This window comes from Cryptomeria japonica, chromosome 3, assembly GCF_030272615.1.
Source record: "Cryptomeria japonica chromosome 3, Sugi_1.0, whole genome shotgun sequence".
Taxonomy (NCBI): domain Eukaryota; kingdom Viridiplantae; phylum Streptophyta; class Pinopsida; order Cupressales; family Cupressaceae; genus Cryptomeria; species Cryptomeria japonica.
In genome coordinates, this window is record NC_081407.1 from 425,528,010 (window position 1) to 425,555,957 (window position 27,948).

Consider the following 27,948-nt stretch of genomic DNA (forward strand, 5'->3'; position numbering starts at 1 on the left):
CCGGTTTGGATTGCACATAAGAGGAAGACATGATAGATGTGAATCTAGATATATCTCCTTCAATTCTCTGTTTCTTTTGTGCCTTCTTCATTTTGCCTACCATTGAAGCAGCCAACTCTTTCTCTAGAATAGCTTTAAGTTCTGGAGTCGCACCTTTACATGCTTGACACCTCCACCTGGACCCCCTGTATTAGCAAGGAAGTGGTCCCTAAGCCTTGTTAAAGTTCCAATTATAGTTCCCTCACATAGGTTAAATTTGATGTGAGTTCCATTTCGGGTCACATGCTTCCATGCCTCAGAAGTTGATTTAGGAGGAGCCATTAAATGAAAACCTGCATGTTTGGAAATAAAAATTAAAAAACAAAATAAACACTACATTTATTTCAACCTTTCAAAATAGAAATACTTTTAAGTTTTAACAATTTCACAAATGACCTCTTAAAAACACAGTATAAAATTCGGCTTGAACCTTTCAAAAACAAAATAAATACTATTCTTGTTTAATAAACATAAAAACAAAAATTTAATACATTTTTAGTTTTAAATTAAAAAACAAAATAAACATTACATTTATTTCAAAATAAAAATACTAAAGTTTAATAAAACGTTTATTAATAATTTAGTATATTCATTTTTTAACAAAAAAATAAAAAAATACTAGTTTTTATTTTTGGTTATTAAACTTTATAAAATTACTACACTACCATTTTTTTTTTTAAATATAAAAAATGTATTAATTTTTTTTAACTTTACCAAACAAATAAAAAACTAAAATAAAATAATATAATATTAAACAATATAATAAAAATTTACTAATATAAATTATATAATAATAAACAACATTATATTTATATTATGTGTATTAAATTAAAAACTAAAAAATAAACATTATAAATACACGAGAAGCCTATTATGTGTATTTTATAATATTATATTGTATAATAATATATTATTAAACCTAATTTTTTTAAAAAAAAATACATGAGAAGCCTACTTGTGCAGGTCGAGGACGGACTGACGGCAGAGGCAGAGGCAACAACTCGAGCTTCGACAGAAGCTTCCGGAGCTTCTGCAACGGCAGTCGAAGGTCGATGTTGTCGGTCTGCAATGGCGGTCCAAGGTCAGGCGACTGGAACTGATGCGTTTGCGACTGCAAAAAAAATGATTGCAAATCAAGCAAATCGACCTAAACTTTGCTATGTTTGTTGCCGTATTTATTAAAAAAACTTGATGAAACCCTAAAAAACGTAAGGAAAAAAAAACTTTTCGGCAAACACGTTATCCCTATTTTTTGGTATGAATTTGACCCAATTTTTGACGGATTTTATAAACTATTTTAAGTTCGGCGAATTTCGAACTTCAAGGAAGAAATTCGGCCAAACCTGGTGACTTAACTCAAAAACACTTGAAAATGAGTCTTAAAGATCCAATTACAAGTGAAAACTTGTAGTTACCCATTACACATGAAGTTGCATGTTTGTTCTCCACAATTGCAAGTTAATGCTCTTGTTTTTTTACACATGTAATGCAGTCCTCAAAACCCAAAATTCACTTGTGAGCCCATTTTTGCAGTCCCTTTGTCTCACCCATGTCAATCCTGTTTGCACACAGGACCTACAATATCAGTAAATTAAGGCATGGGACTTATTTTGCAAGTAGATTCCAAGATTGGAGGATGATACAAAGAGAGAACAACAACATGATGGAGCAACGCAAGGAGATGGATAAGTGATGTGAATGATTGAGAGCATAGAATGCTTTCAAGATAGAGATAGGCTTCTTACTTCAGCCTTGCAAAGAACTTCTCTCTTGAAAAGCCAATACTACCCTAAGCAAGAAGATAAGATTGAAGTTTGTTGGCGAAAGACACAAAGATCATTAAGGATGCAAATTCCCGTTTCGGTTTGAGATGTCTTCACCAATCCTGAATACTTCGAGTTCTAGCATCTTGAAGCAGCATGAAGATTTTCAAAACAGAGGATGATGTAGTTAGAATCGTGTCTTCGGACACATAGAATAGTTTCAAATTTTCAATTGTGTATTTGTAATTTTGTTTTGACAAATTACATGTAAAAACAAAAATTGTAATTGCAAGTGTCACTTTTACTTGCATTTTTGTAAAATGTAATTACATGTAAAGAAACTACAAGTTGAGTTAGATTAGGACTATAGTTGGAATAAGTTATGGTGGTTGAGAGAATTTCTCAAGTTAGTTAGGATCCTCCCACCTTTTTATCAAAGATCCTCTCCTATAAATACTTGAGGGTATCTATTGTAATTGATATCTTTTGGCAATGCAACAAAATTCTACTAGTTTGTATGTGCACTCTAAGACTTTGAGCTTAGATGTAAATCAAATTGCTTTCAATAAAGAGACAAGTTGTGTTGAGACTTTGTGCCAATTCAAGTTGTTATGTGACGACATTTTCTGGAGTTGATTGTGATCTTTGTTCTATTGTTCAAGAGGGATTTAAATGCAATCTTGTAGGCTTTGAGCTGCTTATTGTGTTTGGAGTTTTAGATTGGTTTTAAGATTTGATATTGTAGACTTTGAGTTGTTTGTCACATTTGAAGCTAGTGTAGAAAGCTCAAGCAAAGGGGGTAACTTGTAGACTTTGTGCTGTTTTTATTTTCTATGTTTGTGCATAAGAGGTGCATCATGTAGTTAGACTTTGAGTTGCTACATATTGTACTTGGTTACCAGAAAATCATCTAAAAAGGTTGATAGTAGAATAGATAGTTGAAGACTTTGAGCTTTATTTTTGTTTTCCCGTGACGGAGGTCTTTGTGCTTTCATGGAAACTTCGCTTCCCTTTATGTTCCAAATCCTACAAAAAAGTGTCATTTCTGTTGTTATTTATTTCCAATTGCTATTACTTTTCTGTGAAGAGAAAAGAGTATAGTTTTTCTTGAAAGAAGAAGAAAGACTGTTGTCTCACCCATATTAGATTAGTTTAGTTTGTAGATAGGGGTAGCCTTCCCTAAATTAGGAGAGTATCATACTCTCACACCGTGGCTGAAACCACAGTTTTGCACATTCCCCAAGTGTACAAAATTTTCAAACAACATGCTCTTCACCACTACCGAAAGATAAATTCGTTTATTGGCATATACAATATTCTTCACAGATCATAGATCCAACCGCAGACACTCGCAAACACACAACTTACATGATTACAATGCTTATTTATACAAATCATCAACCTTAACCTCAAGGTCGGCTCAACACATAAGACCTAATTACAAAATTACATCACACGATACATAAATCCATAACCAAACCAATACAATGTCAGCAAGGACATAGCATGGGCATAAATCAAATCCTTGAACATGGAACACCACCAAATAATTCGCCAAGATCATCCGCAACATGCTACACCACCAAATATGTCGCATAACACGAAGAATACCACCGGACCAATAAAATCTTCAATAACGTGCACCACGATCAACGCAGACCACCAAAACGCATAAAACACGATCAAAGAACATCAACAAGCAACATGAATTCCACCACAACAACTCGGATAACAAGAATCATCATATTTCATCATCGGAGCTCACATACTCTTGCGAAGTTCCAAATCATGAACCATCTGATCAGAGGACACATATGAACGTCCCAAACACTCTCCAAAATCCGCATCTCAAGATATAATCATTCTGGAGCAATATGGATCAAATACCACAACTCTGCAATACAAAACCAACAAAAAAACCATCACACAGGATCACATAACTCGATCAGATCATCACATAGCATCATGAAACTCAATCAACTAAAGATAAGTATCTCAAAACCCATTAATCTGCATCAGCACATCTACAACAGATCACCAAAACAACTCCCTTGCAACATAGGAATATGTTGACCTCAATGACAACAACACATTTCGACAACTCTAATATCCAACACATCTATACATCATTTCACATAAATTTTCAAAAATTAATTGTTTTCATGAATTTTGACGACCGATGGGCTTACTCTTGGGGCAAGGGAGGAATACATGTGCATGTCACAATGATAACAAAATGAGCACATGGCTCTTACGACCAAGCTTCCATATATAAATATATGCTTCAACTCTTCAAAGGTGTTTCCAATTGATGCAAATCATAAATCTCCTCTAAAACTAGAAGAAACCAGAATGTGCCAGTCCTTCTAATGCCTTTTTCTTTTGGTTTTATGTCACAAGCCTAGGCGGTTTTTCTCCAAGGAGTTGACATGTAACCAAGAATATTTGCCCCACACACACCAAGTGAAATTGCCACTAACCAACAATTGACAATGGTAAAACCATTTGTAGAAAGACATGTTTTCTACTAATCCTTAATTTCAATCTCAAGATTGTTTCTAATCAATAAGGACACCCACAAACTCTTGGGAACCAATAGTGACACCTACAAAACCAACAAGGTAGTTTCACAACTTATCTACTCCAAGCCAACATTTTTTCCTACATCTCTATAATTCTTCATCATCTCATCTACTCTCAAAAATAACTTCACAAGGATGTTTTAGACTGCCCCAAGATCATCTTCAACATGAAGAATAGTTGTTGCCTATAAAACTATCTTTCAGCAATAAAATGAGCATTTGCAATTCTTGATTGGATGTGACAACTTTTGTGTCTCTTGCAACATCAACAATCCATTTTATTGATCAAGGAAGTCCTTGGTGTATGAACCAAGAGTTTTGTGTCATTATTCAAGCTTTGCAAAAATGGAGCAATTATCTATTGCCCAAGGAATTTGTTCTTTACATGAACTATTGAGCTTGGAACTAAATCAATAGCCAAAAACAGTTGAACTAGAAACATATGAAGTGAGTAGAGCACCTGCAAGGTTGTTCTTGTGTATTGAAATAAAATGGAGCAATTATCTATTGCCCAAGGAATTTGTTCTTTACATGAACTATTGAGCTTGGAACTAAATCAATAGCCAAAAACAGTTGAACTAGAAACATATGAAGTGAGTAGAGCACCTGCAAGGTTGTTCTTGTGTATTGAAAAAAAAGGTCTATCAAGTCAAATCAAGTTACAAATACATAAAGTAGAAGGCAAGTGTTCTCCATGATGATAGTTGAAGTGGTCATGGAGGGGACGAAGAATTTGTAGGTGGTATTCTTACAAGCTAGGGTTGTTGTTGCACCAAAAGATCGACCTGTCAATGCCCGATACAACCACTAGACTTATACAATCCACAGGAGGCTATTAAACCATGTTGCGAATCCTCGTGAGGGATGCTAGCCCACTGCCAACAATCCCCCTCCCAGCATCACACACCACGGCCTGCGTGATTCGAACCTGTGACCAAGCTCTGATACCACTTGTTACAAGCTAGGGTTGCCGTTGCACCAAAAGATCGACTTGTCAATGCCCGATACAACCACTAGACTTATAGAATCCACAGGAGGCTATTAAACCATGTCGCGAATCCCCGCGAGGGACATTGGCCCACTGCCAATAGGTTTATCCTAATTTCCTAAATGTATGGAGCCATAGGTTTGAGACAAAGTGCATTTGTAGATTAATTGGCATTAGAGGCGTACTTGTTTTAAAGACGATAATAATGCATCCCACTAAGTTTGATGAAGGAGAACCTCATCAAAGAGTTGCATAGTGGCAGATTAGGAGGCCACTTTGGAATAGATAAGATGTAAGTCTTGCTAGAGTAGAGGTATTACTAGCTAGAATTGCAAAAAAAAAAATGTATAAGTTTGTGGAGATATGTTGAACATGCGATATTGCTAAGGGAGTGACCAAAAAGACCATGGGAGATGATTTATTCACGGACTATATCCATAGACTACCATAGACACAAAGGAAATGACTCAAATTTTGTGGTTGTTGACAAGTATTCAAAGATAGTGCATTTCATTCCTTGCAAGAATGAGTGATGCATCAAAGGTGGAAAATTTTTTATTCAAAAAGGTGGTATGCACACATGGACTACTAGACAATTATGTATCCTACAAAGTTTAATGAGAGAGAAATTCATTAAAGAATTGTGCAATGACATAGTAGGAGGCCTCTTCAAAGTTGATATGATGCAATCCATGCTAAAGGAGAGGTATTATTGGGCTAAATTGCATAAACACATGTAAGTTGGTAGCAAGATGTCAAATGTACCAAATTGCTAGAGTGGTACAAAACACAATGTTGTACACACAACTTCCTATGCCAAATAGATCATGGGAAGACTTGTCAATGGAATTTGTCCATGTATTCCTAAATAATAGAGTTAATGGCTCAATCTTTGTGGTTGTTGACAAGGTTTCAAAGACAGTGCCATTCCTTGCAAAATAATGAGCGGTGTATCAAAAATGATGAATTTGTTCATCAACAAGGTGGTGCAAGTGCATGGATTATCATAGAGCATTACCTCAAGGATGAAGTTCCTCAAACCTTTTTGGTAAAAGCTATGAAATAAGTTCAACAAATGATTCTACAACTACATGGGAAAACAAAGGTTGTGATAGGAACCTTGGCAACTTACTAAGATGTTTGGTGGGAGGATCGTCAAGGGGCATCTGGAAGGAAAAAGGCACTATAGCACAAATGTTGAAAGCTTTGCCCAACATATGTAGAAGGTGCATGTGGAAGTCAAAAGGCAATTGGAGGCAAGTAGTGCCAAATACAAGGTACATGTAGACATGAATAAAAAAGAGAGAAAACTTACTTGAGGGGTTATTAATGGCAAGCTTGAGGAAAGAGTGGTTCCCTAATGGAACATATAATAAGTTGAAACCCAAGAAAATTAGGCCATGCAAAATTTTCTACATATTTTCTAAAAATGTGTATGAAATCAAGTTGCTAGAACCATTGGATATCTACTTGATATTTAAAGTGTCTAATCTTTATTCCTTTCCTAGGAAAAATGATATAGCTAAAGAAGAATACAACCACAAGCAAGCGTTGACTAGAAAATGTATATACTTGAAAAGTAGAAAATATGAAATAGTGTAGAACCTTGATGTGAGAATTGGTAAGAATACATACCAAATTGAGTACAAATAGTATCTCATTCTCTAGAGGGGTAAAAGGCTAAAATATTATTCATGGATTGCTAAAGTTGAAGCCATCTTGGGTGGTCAAATTACTTGTTTATTCAGTTCATTATGTGAGCACCAAGCTCACAAATATTTCACCTAAGGTGTTTGATGTAAGAGCAATCTTGCTTCACCCAAGAAGAGTTCTTTCATTTTCCTTTGTTTTGTTTAGTATGCAAAGTTGATTAGTTATGTTTGGTTGAAAGTATGTCCTATGAGTTTTGGTGTGTAATTTCAATTGTGTGAATTTGGGAGCTTGAGTTGTCTTCAACATTACCATGAAAACCATTGGTTGTGACATTGGCATTGTGTAGGACATATAGGCTAAGACAAATCCCTATATTTATCAAGACAAAGTGAACCCTCACAAAACCGCAAAAATCAAAGCATGACACCAAGATGTGGCATTCTAATATACAAGCTTAGGGAAGCCATGTAGAATCCAATCCACACATTGAGGTTGGTTATGTTACAAGGCCATTTTAGCTAACAGATGGAAAACAAGCAGTCAAGCACTCTTTTGTAAGTCATGTAAGAAAAAGGGTTTAACAAGTCGCATTTAGAGGCATACAAAGATAATAGAGAATTCACAAAACCATAGGAAGAAAACTAAAAGCATCCTATTTCTTGAAACTTTGGTTGCATCGGCCTTCTTAACAAAAGTCTAAAAAAATTCTTAGCTAATGTTGAGTGCAAGAAGGTAAAGTGTCCGAAATGTATTGCTAGTGTTGGAACTTGGAACTAAGAATGATAACATAGTAGTTCATAGGCATAGTTTGGCTTGAAAGGGACTTGGATTGTACCATAGAGTGTCTTTTCAAGTAGTCTAAACTTAATTGGGCTAAAAAGTGCTAACTAGTTGGGTTTCCTATAATTTTGGAGTGACCCATAAGTGATACGAAATTGGTTGGTTGAGTAGTTTGGATTGAAAAGATTCTACAAGTGGTCACAAGCTGGAGTCACTTTTAGGCTACTCCCAACAGTTCTATAGGTTAATAAAAGTTGCTACATGTGTGCAATAGGATACTACAAGTTGCCTACAAGTGTGCAGCAAGCTACTACAAGCACACAACATACTACTACAAGCTATGTTACACGGGGATGTGTCCCCTGCTCCAAGCCCAACATCCCTGTCCCTTGTTGTTTTGGAGTTGGGGGGACACCAAGGGTATCTCCCCTTGCCATCACCACTTGACCAAAAATGAAAAAACCAAGAAACATCCCCAACCATTTGGGGACATTTCATTGTCCCCGAGACAGCAAGGGGTCATCCCCTTGGCATCCCCTCGTCCTCGAAACGGCTAGCCATCCCCCGTGGTTGGGAATGATTCTAGGCTTACAAAAACTAAAAGAAATAGTTCTTTTAAATTTCCTTTGCTTCTATTGGTGTAGGGGGGCCACAAGAACTTTCAAACCACAAAGGAATCCTAAAATGACATAAAGAGTTAAATCAAAACAAAAGAGTAACCCAACAACTATGACTGGTCAGGCTAGCATTGGATGATCCACTTCTACTAGAGGGTGATAGTGATTCAGATGGTTCTAAGTCTTTGTATATTGATAGCTTGAATGAGGCTTAGTTTCATTGACTGTTGTATTTTGTTGTTTGAGACTTTTGGGTACATGTTTGAGACTTTTGGGTATTGATAGACCATGGTTTTTGAATGTTTGAGACTGCTATTATAATGCTTTATTGAAATTTATTATGCTGTTGTACTACTACCTTCAAGACTTATTTACAAATGATATTGTTTGTTGTTATTAGTTATTGACATGTCTCTCTCTTTCCCTCTTTCTCTATAATATATTAGTATATTTTGAAAAAATCATACACACACACACACACACAAGTCATCTGGAAGTTGCCTATAGGTGATAAGCTTGTATGCAACATTGCCAATCTTCTACAAAATTTGATAAGAAGCATTATAAGTGCATAAAATCTTATCATCCTTATTTTTTTGCTTTAGAGCAATTAGCTCATATGGTTGCACCTTAGAAAAACTCAATCTCCTACTTCAAAATTCATTTCACTATGATGCTTGTCATCTTGTTGTTTCGTTGGTTTGGTGCCATTGTAAAATTCACTTTCCAAGAAGAAACTACTTACTTTTGATGTAGAATGTGATCTTCCACCATGTGAAATCTTGGTGGTGATGGTGGAGTCTCTAGAGAAAATAAATTTTCCTCAAATTTTGTAAAATCTTTCTTGAGCAGTTTTTGGATTTGATCTAACTTGGAAGCTATTACCAAAAAAAATTCTATGAATTTGGTGGTTGCTACATTCAATGTAGCCTTAGATCTATGAACAACTCTTTTATTACTTAATGTAACTAGATTCTTTCCCTTGCTTGTAGCTTAAGCCCTTGCCACGATGTCACCTTTTTTTCCTAAAAAAATCCAAATTTGCTGTAATTTTTATTGTAACTCAGTCTAATCCTTGCCTTTGTGAAAAAACAACCAAAATGTCTAAAGCAAGTAAAATTTCACAATAACTCCTTCAAATCAACTTCAAATTTCCCCAAATCTATAATGTATCTTCTTTGTTGTGTCCTTAATCACTCCATTTTATTTTTATTTTTTCAAATCACTATTGTGAATTTATGAGAGATATGCCCTTGACAACATGATCTACTAAACCCAAAAAATCCCCTTTTTGTCTTCTTCAAGGTGCCAAATACCACTTGTAATGAAATTACTTAGTACAAGAGAAGAATATAAGAGAAAGGAGCTGCAAATGCTTGATTAGAATAAACCACTCAAGAGGCAACCCCCAAAAGTATTAAAATGAGAACAAAAATTGCAATATGATGCTCAACAACTACTCACTACCTCCTATTTATAGGCATCATTGGGCAATATTAATCCCCTAATCCCAATGAGACTGACCTAGCTTACAATAAATATACTTAGAGACTAATAAATGACTCTGATAAGGAATCTGATTATATGAGCCCTAGTTGGTTATCACATATCCCAATACATTCAATGGGATAAGAGCAAAGCAAAATCGTATACCCCATCCTTTGATTTAAATTGCATAACAAGTTAGTAAGAAGATAACACTAGCAATATTTCCTTTTGTGTTTGCATCCGCTGTAACCAAGATCAATATCCCATAAGTTAGTGTTAACTGTCAAGACATCTGCCCCATGGCAACAAGTCATTTATCTTGGCACTAAAAGCCTTAGGCCACAAGGCTGTGATAAATACACTTGTTCTAGCAGTCCTTTCCTGCCCACAAGGTGTCATTTTCTGGTTGTTTGTAATGCTAAAACGATTTTTAAAAAAATTCTATGAGTTTATAGCATTCTCTATTATCCAAATAAGCATTATTCATTTTTACCTTATTTTTTCAGTTTATCATTGTTTCCCATCACCTACATCCATCGTGCAATTTTGATCTCCTAGTCAATGTTGGCACTATGCTCAATTGACATAGTTGCATGACTTAAGGAAAGCAATCTGCATTCAATGTTATAGCACTCGCCATCTTCTAACCTACATTTTAAATAATTGTCCCTCCCACAATGGTATTTTGAAACATTTGGTTCTGCACTTTCTGCCTGTCTATCCTTCTGTTTTAATTTCTAAGTTTCTAGTTTGATAGTACTAGAGTTTTATGGTATCTCTCTCCCATTGACCTATACATCTACATTGATTTTGATCACTTTGACCAATCCACTTTCTGAAAATTAATTTGAACATATTATCTTTCTGGAGTCTAGAATAACCCAACTAAGATGGATACAATTCATTTTTGGTCCAGGCTCATTCATTTATACAAGCAAGGATCCTCCTAAGAAAGAAGAAAACCATTGGACAATGAGATCTTGAAGATCCACTTGGTAACATCACAGTCAAAGATATCCTAAAGATAAAAAAGTGCCAGATAGACCTCCACCCATCTACTGTGGAAACCCCAGCTCAGCTACAAGGACTTAAGACACATTACACTGAAAGGTAAAATATTTTGATATCTCCATTGACCCCTGAGATTTGAAATTATCTTTAAAATGCCAACTTTATAGTAGACTTATGAAGGTGATAGAAATTTGCTGAACATTTCATGAGCTTCAAAAATTGTAGCAGATTTTCCACCACATCCAACTAAATAAAGGTAGACAACAAAGTTGGGAACATTAAATAAGCAGCATAATGAATTTTTCATAATACAGTTATTTTAGCAGATATTTATATTATTTTCAATCAGCAAGATGAAATGAGGAAGAGTAGCAATGACCTGTCTCAGTGGAGTATTTTAGTAAATGCCCTACGTGGTTTATCTGGCCATACTGCTTGGATAACCAGATATATTACAAAACTGATATATACCACCGCAACAGCAATCAGTATTATTGAAGCCCACATACTGACAAGTTCATTTGCAAAGAAGTCCTTCAAAAGGTAACCATTGATCATTATTACAAGGATAGCTATTGTCCAAGCTACACCCTGCACAATAGAACTTTTAACATTTGAGTGATTTATTAAATAATGAATAAATGATACCACAAAAACATGTGCATGATGATTTACAGAAAAGTATGATTGAACTTAAATCCAGTGGTTATGATTTCAAAAAAGTGAAATCAAATCTAAAATGTGAGACTACTCATGGGCACTGAGAGATAGTAGTTAATCATGTTGTAGTTTTTGTTAGTATACATTAAATTTGACGTTAATATAACACTTTGCATCTGATCATATTTGTCTCTAGCACATTTAAGTGGGCACTTGAGTTTTATAACTCCTTGATAGAAGATTAGTTCAGTTAGCAGGTGGTGACAAACAGATAGTAGAGGTAGCTTCCTATAAAGGAAGTTCATTCTTTCTCATTTGCATGCATTAAAGTGTTAGTAAACAATAGTTTGTAATATGAATCACTGTTACCATTCCAGTAAATCTAATTAGATTTTATATACTTCTTCCACCTATGGCCTGTGTCACTTGATATCAGAGTCTTGTCTCTGCAGGCCAACCCATCATCCATAAGGTTCTGAAATGTCTTTTACAGAAATGCACTGGTTTTAGCAAATTTGATGTACCGTGATTTGGTATTTTAGTTAAGGACCAATATCCATGCATACGAAATTGCAAGTTGCAAAATGAGCTGAAGTAATCTCTTTGGGATTCACTCTTCAGCTCAAGCTTGTAAAGAATGATCTTTTGTGCTAACAATGAATGCTTTGCATGGATTGCTAATCACTGTAAATGGACAGCCAGTAGGTAGAGCCCTTAAAGTGTACTTGGAGGTTCATAGTTCAGCTACCAACTAGTTTATGGTATTTTCAAATGTTATCAAAGCCAAAGTGAGTTATCTCAAACTGATGTGTTGCTTCAGCTGGGTTGTTGAATGTACAATCCAACAACATGAGCTCTCAAATCAAGGCCCGGTAACTCATTAGGTTCACCAAGGGAATCCTAGGTTTAAGCCCTAGCTGACCCATGGTCCCTTAAGATAGCCAAATTCTTACTCAAGCACATTGTTGAAAATTGAAATATTTCACATTCTCCCCAAGGCAATGTTTGAAATACTTGAAACCTCTTCAAGAAGACAATCCTACCTCTGCTTCTGGCAGCTTTATTTTTCAATTGATAGATGATGGTCATTGCTCCTAGCTAAACATAACTGTTTCAACGATACCAGCCCTATGTTGATCTCTACATATGGTTTCTATTAAATTCATGGCATCTCTATCCAAGTCAAAAACATGTTAAATAATCAAATCTCAAGGCGGTTTCAAGAAGTTTGAGACCGTTATTTTTACATAATCAACAATCACTAAGAATTTTTTGTTACTTCCTATGAAGTTTGTGTTTGCCACATAATGATAAACAATGTTTAGCATTATTAATTCATAAGGATCCAAGAGGATGTGATCCATAAAGATCTCAGAGGATATGATCCGTATGAATACAATAAGAGATTGAATGCCATGATTTGTCTCCTTCCACAAAAGAAGACAAAACAATCCATAGAGATCTAAAAGTTATTTTGGAGTGAATTATTATTGTTGTACTCAACTGGGCTATAGATGTTAACTAAGAATTTCCCTAGGGAGATGATAATTGTGTTTACACACGGGAAAGCAATGAATTAAATTCCTCAAGACAGTTTCCTTTTCACTCTTAGGTGACAGCTGTAATGTCCCAATTTTCAGGGTCTTGCAATGACTGACAATTTGTTTGTACTTACTATTTATAGTAAGTGTCAGTCTGGTCATTGATTAGGTCAGTGTGTAGAGTTACTATTCTTGGTTAGTTGGTGATTGCTCAATTTGAAGATATATTGGCGAAATAAGGTGTTTTGAGATTTCATTTGAAATAAAATTAAAATTATAAAGTTAAACTTAATATTTAACTAGAATTATTTAATTTAATAAAGTGACTTTAGTGGCAACTTAGGGAGACATAAGGTAAATTTTGAAATTAAATTAAAAGGTTACACAACCCTAGATATAAAAAGGTGTTTTGAAGCTCATTTGATCTATGTTGAACTAATTACTAATATTTTTCTCTGAGAAAACCCTACATGGTTCTAGAGATTGAACTTGTCCATCTCAGCCTTCCTATGGACGAAAACTCTGGTAGTGAATGATCTACCTTGGCTATTAGGTTGGAGGTATTGATTAGGAATTTCAGTGTGCTTTCAAAGATTTAGGTATTTTCAGTTTTCCAGATTCATGGCGTTAGTTTGTTTGCTCAGTTTGCTGGATTTGAAGGATATAGTTTGAGGAGTTTGAGGTGATTGTGTATGTGCTTGAAATCTGAGATTAAAATATTTTGTTGCTGAATACTTCTAGCAGCCATTCCATATATATTTACCAGATATTATTTTTACAGCTCTCCTCTTTGATTAAATTGATTTGTTGGCCCCTCTAACATATCTTAACAAAATAAATTGATTTGAGAAATGTTTTGTTAGCCACGGAGATAAGACAAAATATCCTCTAGAAGAAATCAAGGGATCTTTAGATATGGTGTGAGGATGTATATTGGATGACTGGAAAAAAACAAAATTTGGAGGTATATTGCTTATTTCATTTTTATTTGAAAGGAATCGCATGAAGGAAGGCTGTCCCTTTATTTGGCCTAGGTTTTGATTTTTTTGGGCAATCATTGTTATTTTAATGATGTTCAAACTGAATCTTCTATGAGTCGGCTAGAAAGGATTTATGTGGAGGTCAAGTCAGAAGCTTTTGGAGCTAGTCAAGTCTTCTGGAAGTGCAAGACAACTAGGCTTGTGAGTTCTTTGCCCAGGCTGAGTATTTGAAGTAAAAGTTGTTGGTTGAAAATTTTGTACACCTGGGAAGGCATGCAAAATTGTGGTTCAACCACAACATGTGAGTTGAAAACAATCCTAATTTTAAGGGAAGGCTCCCCCTTTCCTACTATTACAAACTAACTATAATATATAAACACTAATCTATCTTGGGTGGGACAACATCTTTTTCTCTTTTTTCAGAAAAGATGATATTCTTTTCTCTTTTCAGAAAAGAAACTGTTATTAGGAAAACAAATACAGCAACTTAAGAAACTTTAACAACTACAAAGATGCTTATACAAAAAGGAAGTAAAGTTTCCGTGAAAGCTCAAAGACTTCCATCACATCCCCGAGACGAGAAAATAGAAATAAAGCTCAAAGTCTTTACTTTCCACTATCTTATATACCTTTCAAAATGATTAGAATAAGAACAACATACAACATACAACAACACAAAGTCTGCTGATATGGTGCACTTCTAAACTACTACAAATGGCAGCAACTACAAGCACAAAGTCTTACAATTTCTCTCTACTATGAACACTTAGCTATAATAATTTAATTCTTAATACTTGTAGCACAAAGTCTACAAGAAGTTAGTTTAAAGCTCCTTTCAACAATCTCATCAGAACCTCAAGCAAATGTAGAAAAATATACCACTGTGACATAAGGACACAATGGATATAAGAACAAGGTTTCAACACAAAGTTTGAAACTCAAATGTCTTCTTGATATTGCTTGAGAAACCAATTTACAAGTATGAAGCACAAAGTCTTTATGACTATAAATTACTGCAGAGTTTTCTTGCTTGCTGAAAAGATAAAAATTACATAGAGCACCCTCCTGTATATATAGGTGAGGGGCTAAGAGCAAAAAGTGGGAGAAGTCTAACTAACTAAAACTTTTTCCACAACCAACTATAACTAACTATGACTTATTCAAATTACAGTCCTATTGATAACCAACTTGTAATTTGTTTACATGTAATCACAATTTACAAGATTACAAGTGATAAGACCACTTATAATTACAAGTTTTGCCACTACATGTAATTTATCAAAAAGGAAATACATATAACAAAAACATAATTCAAATGTCAGGAGACACTTCTTGTCCTTCTCTATTCTTGGCCATGAAAGCTTGAAACCTGTCAATTGATTCATGCAATTCATCAGGATTTGGTCCAACTGTATTCCTTGCAACAACAACAGTTTTGATGATGAAATCATAATATCTTATTGTTGCTGCTATATGTTCCTCATGAATAGTTTGCATCTTTTCAAGGAAAACTCGGCCATTGGCAAGTCTATGAATGGAAGTCACTGTAAATTGTTCTGACTCAAGTTCCTGACGAAGCCTCAACACCAACTCAGAAAGCATCAAATCTTTAGGAAGTAACTCTTCATCTCGACTTAAGATCTTACAAGACATCTTAACAAAATTAGAGAGGATATCCTACTCCACCTCAATACTCATTTCTAGAGTAGCCTTAATATCTTTGATTAAGTCCTTGAGAACTAATGACTTATTGACCATAAGTTCCTTAAATTCAATATACTTCTCTTTGTTTGGTATCACAATGTTGTCACACAAGATTTTCAATTTGACTTGATCCATCTCATGCCAAATTTTCAAATCTTTCTCTATGGATTCTAGACTTTGCTTAAAAGCTTCTAAAGTTTGGTTCAATTTTGTCTTCGCTTCCCTAACATTGCCTAGCACCAGTAAGGCCTTCTTCACCACTTGAGCACTTCAATAAACCTATTGATCTACCCCAAAATTAACAGCTTTGGCCTTTTGAACAACTTTTTTAACTCGTTTAATGGACTCTTCGGAAGTAGAGGAAGTCAAGGGAGCAACCTTTTTCGAAGAATTTGTGATCTTTTGGATCACTGAGATGAGTTGTGCATTTTCCTCCTTGAGCTTATCTTTCTTTGCTAGGAGCTCATCGTAACCCTAAACCAATGAAGCCACATAATCCTGAGCATCATGCATCATGCATCATTCCATCATGTGTCTGCTTTCCTAATTCTACCCTTGTGAACCTGTAATCAGATAGCTGCATTTATCCTTGTGGCTTATCAACAAGAGGTTCTGCCACTTCTACATATTTTATCTTATTACTATCTACAACCACTCGCGACACTGTCTTGGCTTTCTTGGCAGCCTTGGGCTTAGATTTCTTAAGCTGCTAAAAGTCAAACACATTAAGAGAGATCTCCTACTTTTTCCTCTTAGGAGTGATTGAGCTCAACCATGAGGATAAATCTAATGAGCTTGCATTTGTAACAACAACTACGGTTTGTGTAAAAACAGGCTCTACCTGTACCACAATTGTCATTCTAGGTGAAGCCTCAGTCTAGACAGCAACAAGTGTTTTCTCGGATGACAAATCATGGCTAGCTTCAGTCATGAACTTATCAAAACTTAACGCAGAGGTATCAATCTCAGGAAGTGACATGCTGGATAGAACAATATACGAAGGATTTACATCAAAAACGTTCTCCAAGTTGCCATGTGAAGTATCCATGGGTAATTCTGCAACTGATGATGATGCATTTGTGCAAATAGATGCATCTATCTCAACAAGGTCAACATGAACCGTAGAGAAAGAATCCACATCCGTGTCTATTGGAGACATAGGAACATCCAAAGACAATTAGGGAATGGTCATATGAGGAGAATCTTCATTCAAAGCAGTAGAAGATTCTGGAACATTCTCTTCTTGTGGTTCATCCTTAGGGTCAATGACCTGAATTTGCACTTGAGATTTCTCTTTTCCTTTCAACGACACTTCTTCTGGAGGAATAACCAAAGCCCTACTAACCCTTAGCTTGATTCTAGTGCCTGAGGAAGCACCCTCTTTAGACTTAACCCTCACCTCAAACTTATGCCCAACTGGTCCTGCTGAATCACTTTCCGGCCCAACCTTGATCTTATAGTTTTGACATTATTGCTTTTCAGCCAAGCATTGGTATTAGCAAGGATGGGCTGAAATCTATCAAAGATTGAGGTACATTCCTTTTGTGACCATTGGACAGCTGGTAGAGGAGCTTCAACAACCCTTTTCTCTATATACTCTGGATCAAGGGTTTTCCCGTCAAATACCATGCCTTCTGGAATGTTGATCAGATCCAGATCTACAATCTGCTCCAAAGTAAGCCTGTTGTAGTCCATTTTTCTGATATCCTCTTATGTACGAAGATCAACCCAGATATCTTCGAGGAGATGAACATGGGTGAAGGCTCTCTTGATTTTTTCCTTCATTCCTCGATAATCAAAATCCTTCCTCGCCTTGAACTTCATCTTGATTTCTTGAAGCCTTGTCTCCATTGCCTTGGCTCTTGCTGAAGTTGTCAAGGAATACCGGCCAATCTGCAGTGGATTATGTGAAGATATGTTGATGCCTAACTTACGCTGAGCTAACTGGACTGCATGGACTGTCATCAGCTATATAGCCAACTCCATTAGGATGAACTTGTTGGTAGGATATCTCGGAAGCATATATCGTTGACCTTCAAAAAAACATCCAACTTTCATGTAAGTGAAAGTTGGGAACTTAAGGAACAAGCATCCATAGTCATCACCTTCTTCTAGGCTACCTCAAACACTCTCTTGTTCTTAAGTGTTTTATCAAACAAGCACATGAAATGATCAAAGAAGGCATCCTACACCCTCTTGTAATGAATCCTACTAGGTCTCAAAGTGAGTTGCTCATAATATTCCCATATTGGTACCAATGATCTATCACCTTTGGTATAAAGACCAAGAAATTGTCTAAGTGATGCTGCTATGTACACTAAGTAGGAATTCATGTAGAAGGTGAGGGTGGTTGAAACTTGTGACAACTACTCACATAGGTTATCATTGATGACTTCACCCCAGTAGATATGAGACTGACCTTTCCTCATGACTACAATGTATTTGTACATCTAGATCTCAAATACATTGGACTGTTTTAACCCCATTATCATGCTTAGAAGTGTGATCGTATCACTGATTTCCTCAATGAAATCAGATCGATACAACTTAGGCCATCTAGAAAAACAGGTTCTAGGAGTCTTAAGCCATTTAGAGTTCATATGCCTTATGCAATCTGATCTTTTTTTATTGTAGTTATCAAGGGCATTCTTCATGGAAATATGTGCATATATTGGAGTGGAAGGAACTTTGAAGATCTTATCTATGGTTTTTGCATCCAATTTGATGATAATATTACCATCATCATCCTTGATCATCCTAGACCCTTTGTCAAAATGAGCAGCACAGGCAAGAACAAATTCTGGTTCCAAGGCAGCCACTGGGAAAGTGGAAACTAGATGGATATGACTATTCAAGAGCAACTGCATGCTATGACTTGGCGATCCTTCTGCTCTTTCAAGAAACTCAGACATATCAACATGTCTGATCTTTGTGTCCTTGATTTCATCGATAGGAGAGCTCACTTGAGAAGGAGAAATTTCATTTTGATACTTGTCATACTTGTATTTCATCTTCTAGTTGGAAGGAGATGCTGGCTCCTCTATCATTGAACCAGAATCTGCAACACTGTGATGAAAACTCCAAAGAGTTAAGATGTCCTCACAGGCTATTGGAGAAGCCATGATATCTTCCTTAAATGAAAGAGTTTGAAAAAACAATGCCTGCTTTAGACCTATCATGGTATTTATGAAGAAAGTGGAAAAGAATGGACAAACTGGAAATGGGTAATGTGATAACGACAAGAGCAGAATTTCGGATCTCAAGGGGTGGATTGCAAGTGGAGCAAGTGGATAGCGAGCTTGGAAAGTGGAAGTGGAAGGGCACGAATGAAAGAGATGATGAAACCTTTACTTGCAATCAGGTCTTGGAGACATGCAAGTATGAAAACTTGTGAGATGGATAAAAGAAAGCTTGCAATCGGATCCTGGTCCAGGATCCGATTGCAAATAAGTGTGATTGCAAATGGAAAGGCAAAGGGCAAATGAACTTGTAGTCGGGTCTTGGAGATCCGAATGCAAGTATGCATGGGATGGCGTGATTAATGAAGACTTGCAGTCAGGTCTCAAGAGGCAGATTGCAAATGAATGGCTTGCATAATTGAAATGTGCAAAATGGGAAAGACACCAAATCCTTTACTTGCAATCGGGTCTTGGAGACTCAAATGCAAGTGAACGAGATTATGAAAATAGTGAGCTTGCAATTGGGTTTTGGAGGCCCAATTGCAAGCGTGCAAACTATGAAATGCAAGCGAAAATGATGGTCCACAATGAAACTTGCAATGGAAATAATTCTTTGAACACACTTGGGGATAAATAACAAAGACTCGAGCATAAATGGAAACACTTGCCGAAGGGGAAGGATACACGCAAGGTCAGGTTATGAAAACCCCAATGAACAAAGCACAAAACACATAGAGGAAGATGCAATAACACAAAGCGAAAACAAACAAAACGAATGCCCAAAGGAGAAGAAGCGAACACATGAAAGAGCCATACCTGAAACGGAGAAGAATAAGCTTGAAAAACTCACCCAAAACGGAAATGCAACTTCAAACGGAGCTAAATAAAGCTCAAAACTTCTCTCAAAGATTTATATATGCCACCAAAGAACACTCTTATTACAATCCAAACACAACATAAATGCAATAAAAACTGGAACCCTTCTCTATAGCAAGATGAAAGGAATGCAAGGAGAGTCGGATTGGGTTTTAGAAGGCTTAATGCATGCATGAAATACACCCACTTTGGGGTTCGCAATACATACTTGTAATCAGGGTTCAAACTCCCGATTACAAGCAAAAGTAAGCACTTTACAAACTTGTAAAAGAAAATAATAATAATAAAAATAACTTGCAATTGGGTCCTTGAGGTCCGATTACAAGTATTAGATGAACGAACTTGTAATCGGGTCTTATCGGGGTTCAAACTCCCGATTACAAGCAAAAGTAAGCGCTTTACAAACTTGTAAAAGAAAATAATAATAATAAAAATAACTTGCAATCGGGTCCTTGAGGTCCGATTACAAGTATTAGATGAACGAACTTGTACTCGGGTCTTAGAGACCCGATTGCAAGTAAAGTGATATTACTTGCAATACAATTAAAAAGTTCCCCTTTGCAATTTGGTCTTTAAGACCCGAAATTGCACAAAAAGGAAGGAAAAAGACATCCAAAACTAATCAAAGCCTAGGCAATGACGATTAAAACACCCACTAACAATAAGACACAAATGAATACGAATTTTGAACCTCGTATAATGTGCCTTATAGACGAAAACTACGAATTTTAAGTAAAAATTTGTAGGGGTTGTCAATTTTTGAAAATTAAAAATTAAGACAACAAGAGCCCAGCTTTATGAGAGGCAAATCAGTCACCAAGGTTGCCATCTGTGTGTGTTTTCTGCTACTATTCTTGTGTATTTTGAGACATGGAAATATGTACATCCATTGTCAAGGCATAGACTCTCTTGGTCTTGGCTCTTCCTGGTGTGAGCAGCTGTCATCTTGGTGCAGCTCCCTTTGCCTTGGCATGTGAGTGTTAACTGCTGAAGATATATTTTCAGAATTCAGATCATACAAGTGCATACCAGTGCATGGGCATCCTCTCTTCCTACTTGTGGCTAGCTGCTGGGAAGGTAAACATTATATTCCAGTATATCGGGCCTTTCCCAAGGTTAGGAAAGAATCAGATTCTTCATGTATTTCTGAAATGAAGAATATGCAAGTTATTTCAATATTCTGATTTTAATCTCAGAAATTTGTATATTTCTGTTCTTGCTCCATTGCACTTGAATAATTGTTAATCATTTCAATCTGCAAACAAATTTAGTTATTATTTTCTATACAAACTGAAAATCATTCTTTGAATCAATCAAATGCCATGGTAAAGAGTGCAAGAGTGCCAACCGTTTGACATTATACCTGAGAACTGAAAACTGAAAGATGAAAGGAGAAGTGCAAAAATTGGGTCGCATCCTACAACAAGTGCAATGCAACTTTGTCTAATAAAGCCCTTGAGTCATGCTGAGTGATGTTCTCAAACCTTATTAGCTAACTTACTGAATCTGGTAGGGTATTCTACCAATTCTGAATCTGATGTATCCAATAATGGTTCAAATAAAGATTTGGAAGGTAAAGAAATAAATGCAGCATGTGGCATTGTGATAGTTTGTGTACCTCTGCTGAATTTATTATAAGGATAATTGAAAGGGAAATTGATGTGATACTAGCATTGCTACACTAAGGCATGTAGCATTTTCATCAATTTTTGTAGCTTACTTATCATGCTTTTACTATTATTAATATTGTCTCCAGGCTAGCTGCCTTTGACTCTCCCATTTTTGTATTGTAAATGTGCCTTAGTTCCACTGGTATGCATCCTAATCCCTTGGTTCATGTCTCCATCCCAGTGCCAATGTTAATTTCCTATTCAAATAGTGTTTATAGGATTTTGAGGTTACTTCTAGGCATCCCCTTTTTTGCATTCCCATGTTACCCAGTCCTCCCAGAAGGTGATTTGGTTACACAGAGAAGTGCAAACACTAAAACCACTGACTGCTTTGGGTTTCCTTTCATTTTCTCATTTCATCTTCACTCCCAAAACTCATCTTCATCAATTTTGTTATCCTTCTCTTCATTCCAAATAGCAGTTAGATAAAATGTTGTCATTATTAAGTATTTGTGTTTTTAGAGTTCAGAAATTTCTGCACATCAAATGGTTTATTTATGTGTGGGTATACAAGCATATTCACACCATATCATATCCTCAGATCACCAAAAAACTTCCACATCTGTATCAATATGAGTATCTGTATCCATATATGGTTATCCTTGGAATTTATGAGTTTTATCTGGCACCCATGTCATCTTATGTTTCCATCTCAGTCTTGTTGACGTGTTTTTTTATGACAGCGTCTAACACAGAATAAAGTTGCCTAACGGTCACTTCACTCTCTCTTGATCAAAGTGTGATTGCATGGTAAGATTGCAGGAAGTTCAAACAATCGATTCCAAGGTTCCTTTATGCTACAGATGTGATTCAGTTGGTTGATGTGATTGCTGGTAATCCAAGGGGCCTTACGTTTGAATTGTTCTTTCACTTCTTTGCTATGGCTGGAACTCCATCATCGGATATAGCGATTTTGTGATGCTTCTACTTCGAATGAACTAAAATGAACTGAAAATAAAGGGGAAAGGGTTTAGAAGGATCTAAATCTACTCCTAAGGGCAGTGATATCAATGGATAGTGCTTCAGTGGACAAATTCCAAATAAACCAAGCTCTGCTTCACCAAGTTTAACTACAACTCTGCAAGAACCGGTGCAATCTTTTGAGGATGTTGAAGGATTTCACATTGAGAAAGTGCATTTGAATACCCAACACGGCGCAATCCAAACGATTATTCACAATCGAACTTAGCATAAATTTGGGGGTTTAGGCTAACTTTACACTACAACTTACAATCAACAAGATGCAAAAAGTATGAACCATGGAAATTCATCAAACACCATTACATTCTCCATTGAAATCAAAGCACTTTATCTAACAACTGAGAAAATAAAATTCTACTCTAAGTGAGGAAGGTGAAACCATGCAAGTTTTGAAAAATAACTTAAGTGGACACCATCAGAGAACAATGTTTCACTACTATTATCTCGAAAAACTTATTGCAACAATTTCATTTAAGTCTCCCTCCTCTGCAAATGAGGGGGGTCACCCCTTTATATAGGCCTTGGGCCATGAAAACATGCAAACCCTAATTAGGGTTTCACCCTAGAAGATTCCCCACTCAAGATGCAACAAGGTGGGAATCACCAATTAATACCAAAGAAATGGGACTCGGACTCGGAGTCAAACTCGGCTCGACTCAGGAAAGTGAACAACTCAAGAAATTTAGAGATTTTTAAAGATTTAAAACTTGTTTCAAGCACCCTTTATTGAATACACCTTAAAGACACAAAAACATCATCAAACTCGGCTCATTTGATTACATACACAAGTATACATCAATCACATAAGCATAAACGCAAATTGTAGCTGAAGGAAATAACAAACATAGATATATAAATATTGTCAAATGTATACAATATTACAAAACTCATGGAATAAAAAATCCATGTCATCATATGATCATCATCAAATGTTTCATACAAATACCAAAGGTAAATACAACTACAAGCCTATGGCTCAGAGGAGCCTGCACGATAGCACCCTCTGGCCCCGGCCCCCTGCGAAGGCATCTAAGGTAGGTCCTAGATGATTCGACAGCCATAGCCACTCCCCGTGACACCATGCCATGCTCACCAACATCAAGAACATCCGTGTCACTATCTGCCTCTGAATCTCCTGTTTGTGCTCGTGCTCTGCGCTCCTCCTCTGCCATGGCTACAATCTCAGCCTCTATATCTACCTGGTTGATCCAATCAGTGTCAGACTCAGAGGTTAAATTTTCCCTACTTCCATCGACGCAATTTCCCCCCATATTTTTCGACGAGGGTTTGGGGGTAGCGCCCCCAAGGTGGGGTCAAGGCATTGGGTGTTATTTTTCTATTGGCTAACATGTTGTAACCCTAATTTTTCTCATTCTCGGGTGGAGGTTGTGGTGAACAAAGACAAGACCATTCATTTTAAAAGAACTTTTTAAAATGTTTTTTTTTTGTCATTTTACTTAACCTAGGCAGTAGCCGAGTTTGGTGAGTTTGAGCCAAACTCGCCAACTCAGCGAGTCTGGCGAGTCTGGCGAGTTTGCTTGCCAGACTCGGACGAGTCCGAGTCCGAGTCCCAGAGACCCAACAAGCATGGCTCGGACTCAGACTCGCCGAGTTTAGGCGATTCATGGCGATTCCCGTTTCTTTGATTAATACCCGCAAAGCCCATATACAATTGATTCAAATGAGCCCAAAAATGGCATCCACTCGTACATTGAATGCACCCCATTACATCAGATTTACCCAAAATACATTGAATATTCTTATGTAGAAATAAATGCCCATCATTCTCCACGCAACGGCTACATGCGGCAGGAATCTGTCATAAAATCATTAAAACGACGACTGCATGCAAAAAGATTCTTTATGCATTCAACATGCATTGACTGGTCCACCACTTGGTCAAAATATTCCCATAATAAGTGCACCACCACAAAGCCATAAATGCACCATGATCTCCTAGGCTTGACGTCCACATGCAAAAGGAATCTACCATTAATTCAATGTGCGCTGACCTGACTGCTACTTGGCGAGAAACTCTTGGAGATAAAAAACTTTAGGAGAGAGAATCTTAAACTCCGGAAGCATTTTCTTGAAGTTTTTGAACTTTCCTTGCGCTGAAGGAAATTTTCAATGATTTTTCAATATCTCCTATTTTTTAGGGTTTTTCCACAAAAGTAGGGTTTTGGTCGAGGGGAGAGAAAATACTCCTATGAATCCAAATTTGCAAAAATTTTGAAATTTGGACGAAATTTGGTGTCCAAAGATGGATTTTTCTAAAAATTTTCTGAGTGGAATTTCCTGTTGTTCAATCCATCCTTAACCCTCAATTTTCCCTTTGCCTTGGAAAATTTCTTGAATTCCTGACCTGGGTGGGGAATTTTGATCATGGAGGAAATTTCATTCCTTGAGGCATTTATCCTTGGCTATCCCGTTTTGGAGCACCACCTCTGACTTAGGCGCTAAATTGCTTTGATGAAGAAATTTTGATGATGATTGACTTTTCCTGGACACTACCTCTCCAGTGCTCCACACTTGCCTTGGGCGTTATTTGCATGTGCTTAAGGAATTTCGCTTTTGGGAGTTCTCCATGACTTTACTAATTTGGTGCCTTGGTCTCACCTTGGGCGCCATCTTGCATACATCAAGGAATTTCATCAACGTTTGATTTCTCCAAGACCCCTCTCCTTGAGCGCTTTGATCATGGCTTGGGCACTAAAACTCCATGGAGGAATTCATTGACTTAGGGGATTTTCCATAAGATGAGCATTTTAGCACCCAAACCCACTTATGGGCGCTATTTCTTCACAGAGATGGAATTCCATCTTTTTCCTTCCTTCCATGAGGTAGTGAGTTTGGCGCCATCCTTCCTTCCATGAGGTAGTTTTTGACTTAGCCAAGGAATTCATAATATCATTCATTTTCCATGACCACTTGACTTTGGCGCCCACCTGACTACCTTGGGCAGATTTTTGACTTGGCCAAGGATTCATTGCATTTCTTGATTTACAGAAGCACCTCAATTTGGCGCCCTCTTCCTAGTTTGAGCGCTATTTTGCCCCGTGGAGGGAATTCCAACATTCCAACTTCTTTCTTGGCTTCCTTGTTTTGGCACCCTACTTCAGGTATGGGCACAATTTGCACTTGGTGGAGGATTTCGGACTTCTTCAGGATTTCCTCGACTCTTCCAACTTGATCACTTTCAGATGAACTGCTATTTTGAGGGGAATTGAAGAAATTTCCCAAACTTAGAACATTTTCGATCACTTTCCACTTGGGGAATGGATGCCAACACTAAGCCACTTTTGATCAATTTTGTCTACTTTCTGACCCTCCGGATTTAGACAGATTCTTCAGGAATTCTCAGTCTTCATTGTCTGCTTGCGAGCCCCTGCCACAAGTAGACTTTCCAAAAATAGAAACTTTTTCAAACTGTCAAAGTTAGATTCCAAAACAAGACGTAGGATGACTTACTATAAATAGAAACTTACTAAAAATAGAAATTACTAAAAAATAGTAAGTTTGATTTTTGGCAAAATGAAGACATTCCGGGACACAGTAAAATCCCTAAAAATAGAAAGTTGCTCCGATTTCGCTCAAATTTTACTGGGAGGCTCCTTGAAGGGTCCTGATTCTAGTTCTACACTGAGTTTTTCCAAAAACCCTAACAAAAACCCTTAAAATCTAGGGCTAAAGGAACAAACCCTAAACTGACAAAACGAGCCCTAAACTTAACCGAATTTGCTCAAACGAAAAGCAGACTTGATCAATAAGACCCCCCAAACACCGGCAAAGCAGAGAGACTGATGAGACCACCGCAAAAAGACCCAAAGAACAAAAGCCAAAAGACCAAGAGGGCCTAAAAAATAGGGGGTCCCCATTTGCAATGGGGCGATGTGTGAAAACGTCACAACAAGTCTAAATTCAAAATTGCTATTGAGATGAACTGCTGCCATTATATACAATATATCATATCCTCAAATCACCAAAAAACTTCCACATCTGTATCGATATGAGTATCTGTATCTATATCTGGTTATCCTTGGAATTTAAGAGTTTTATCTGGCACCCATGTCATCTTTTGTTTCCATCTCAGTCTAAATTCAAAATTGCTATTGAGATAACTGCTGCCATTATATACAATATATTTATATTTAAAAAAAATTATTTTAATGCATACGTACAAGCATAGTCATTCTATAACATATCCTAAGTTATCAAAAAACTGTTATAAACATATCTGTATAGCATTTCTACATCTGGTTATCGATGGAATTCATGATTTTTTCCAATTTCTTCTGGCACTTGAGAAGCATCTTCTTTTTCTACTTCTTTCCATATTCAAACTTGCAATTGTGATGGACTGCTGCCATGAGCCATCAGATAAGTTTATTTGTGTGAGTGCATATGGACATATTCACACCACTTCATATTATAGTGACACCAAAAAACTGTCATCTGTATCAGAAATAGTGTCCACGTATGTGTCCTGATTTGCAAAATCCTCTATTACCAAAAATCAACAATATTTGTGAAATTCTTAGAAACACAATAAATAGAGCAATAAAAAAACACCTACAAACTCGTGATGCAATGTTTTAGAAAATTGTTTGAGATCTTGCACATTAATGTTCATTTGTATATAAGCTGATGAAAATGAGATGGTTGCTCCAAATATGCCATGTTGTTATAAGACAGAAAGTCGGACAAAACCTTAATTAAATATTAAGTAGTTTGGTGATGGTCTTCGCCCATACTAGACCTATCAGGTTTTGCCTTGCTAGTATTGTCTGGTTTATGAGCAGTACTTCCATCCAAAAACTGTCTGCATTTTGCCAGTGTGTGCAGATGTCAAAGTGAAGCAAGCCACGGTAGTGGTATTATAGATTATAATTTTTGCTCCCAACCTCCCACCCTACCACACTGGCTTATGCAGTATCCTTGTCATGGTTTTCAATAATACAAGGGTAATAAGAGTCAATGTCTCCAACAGAAGCAATCCAAGGATCATCCTCTATGAGATAGTTTTTATCATGGGATCATTAAACAACCACTCCCTCAAATCATTCATAGTTTTAAGGCACCAATATCCCTCCTTATATCTTACTATAAGCATACCACCCTGGATGATACACTAGTAGCTACCAGTGTTCTAAGAAAAGGCTTAGGATTTGCAATATTCACAAAGCATGTTCCCATAGAGGATTTAGTGATTGGCATTGGGAGCACAGTCAAAGAGTTTCCTATTAAGATTACAAAATTGATCAACTGAACCTCCAAAGAGAAACATACCTAAAGAACTCCAGGATTTAAAGAGGCTAAAAGAAAATATGAATGTAAATGAAACCAAAGCCAATGACATAAATAGAGTCATTGTAATGGACAAGGCAGACTACCTAGAGAAGTTGGAAGACCTTAAAATGGAAGGATCTGCAGAAA

At 36.6% G+C, this 27,948-nt stretch overlaps 1 protein-coding gene across 1 annotated transcript in view; it reads right to left on the reverse strand.

Annotated features, from left to right (window-relative positions):
- LOC131070429 (metal transporter Nramp3) overlaps positions 1–27,948 on the reverse strand; it is a 124,365-nt gene that overhangs the window by 30,756 nt on the left and 65,661 nt on the right. Inside the window, exon 4 of the mRNA XM_058005949.2 lies at positions 11,301–11,512. Within this exon, the coding sequence (XP_057861932.1) occupies positions 11,306–11,512 (207 nt within the window). The 3' untranslated portion in view covers positions 11,301–11,305. The remainder of the gene's footprint in view (positions 1–11,300; positions 11,513–27,948) is intronic.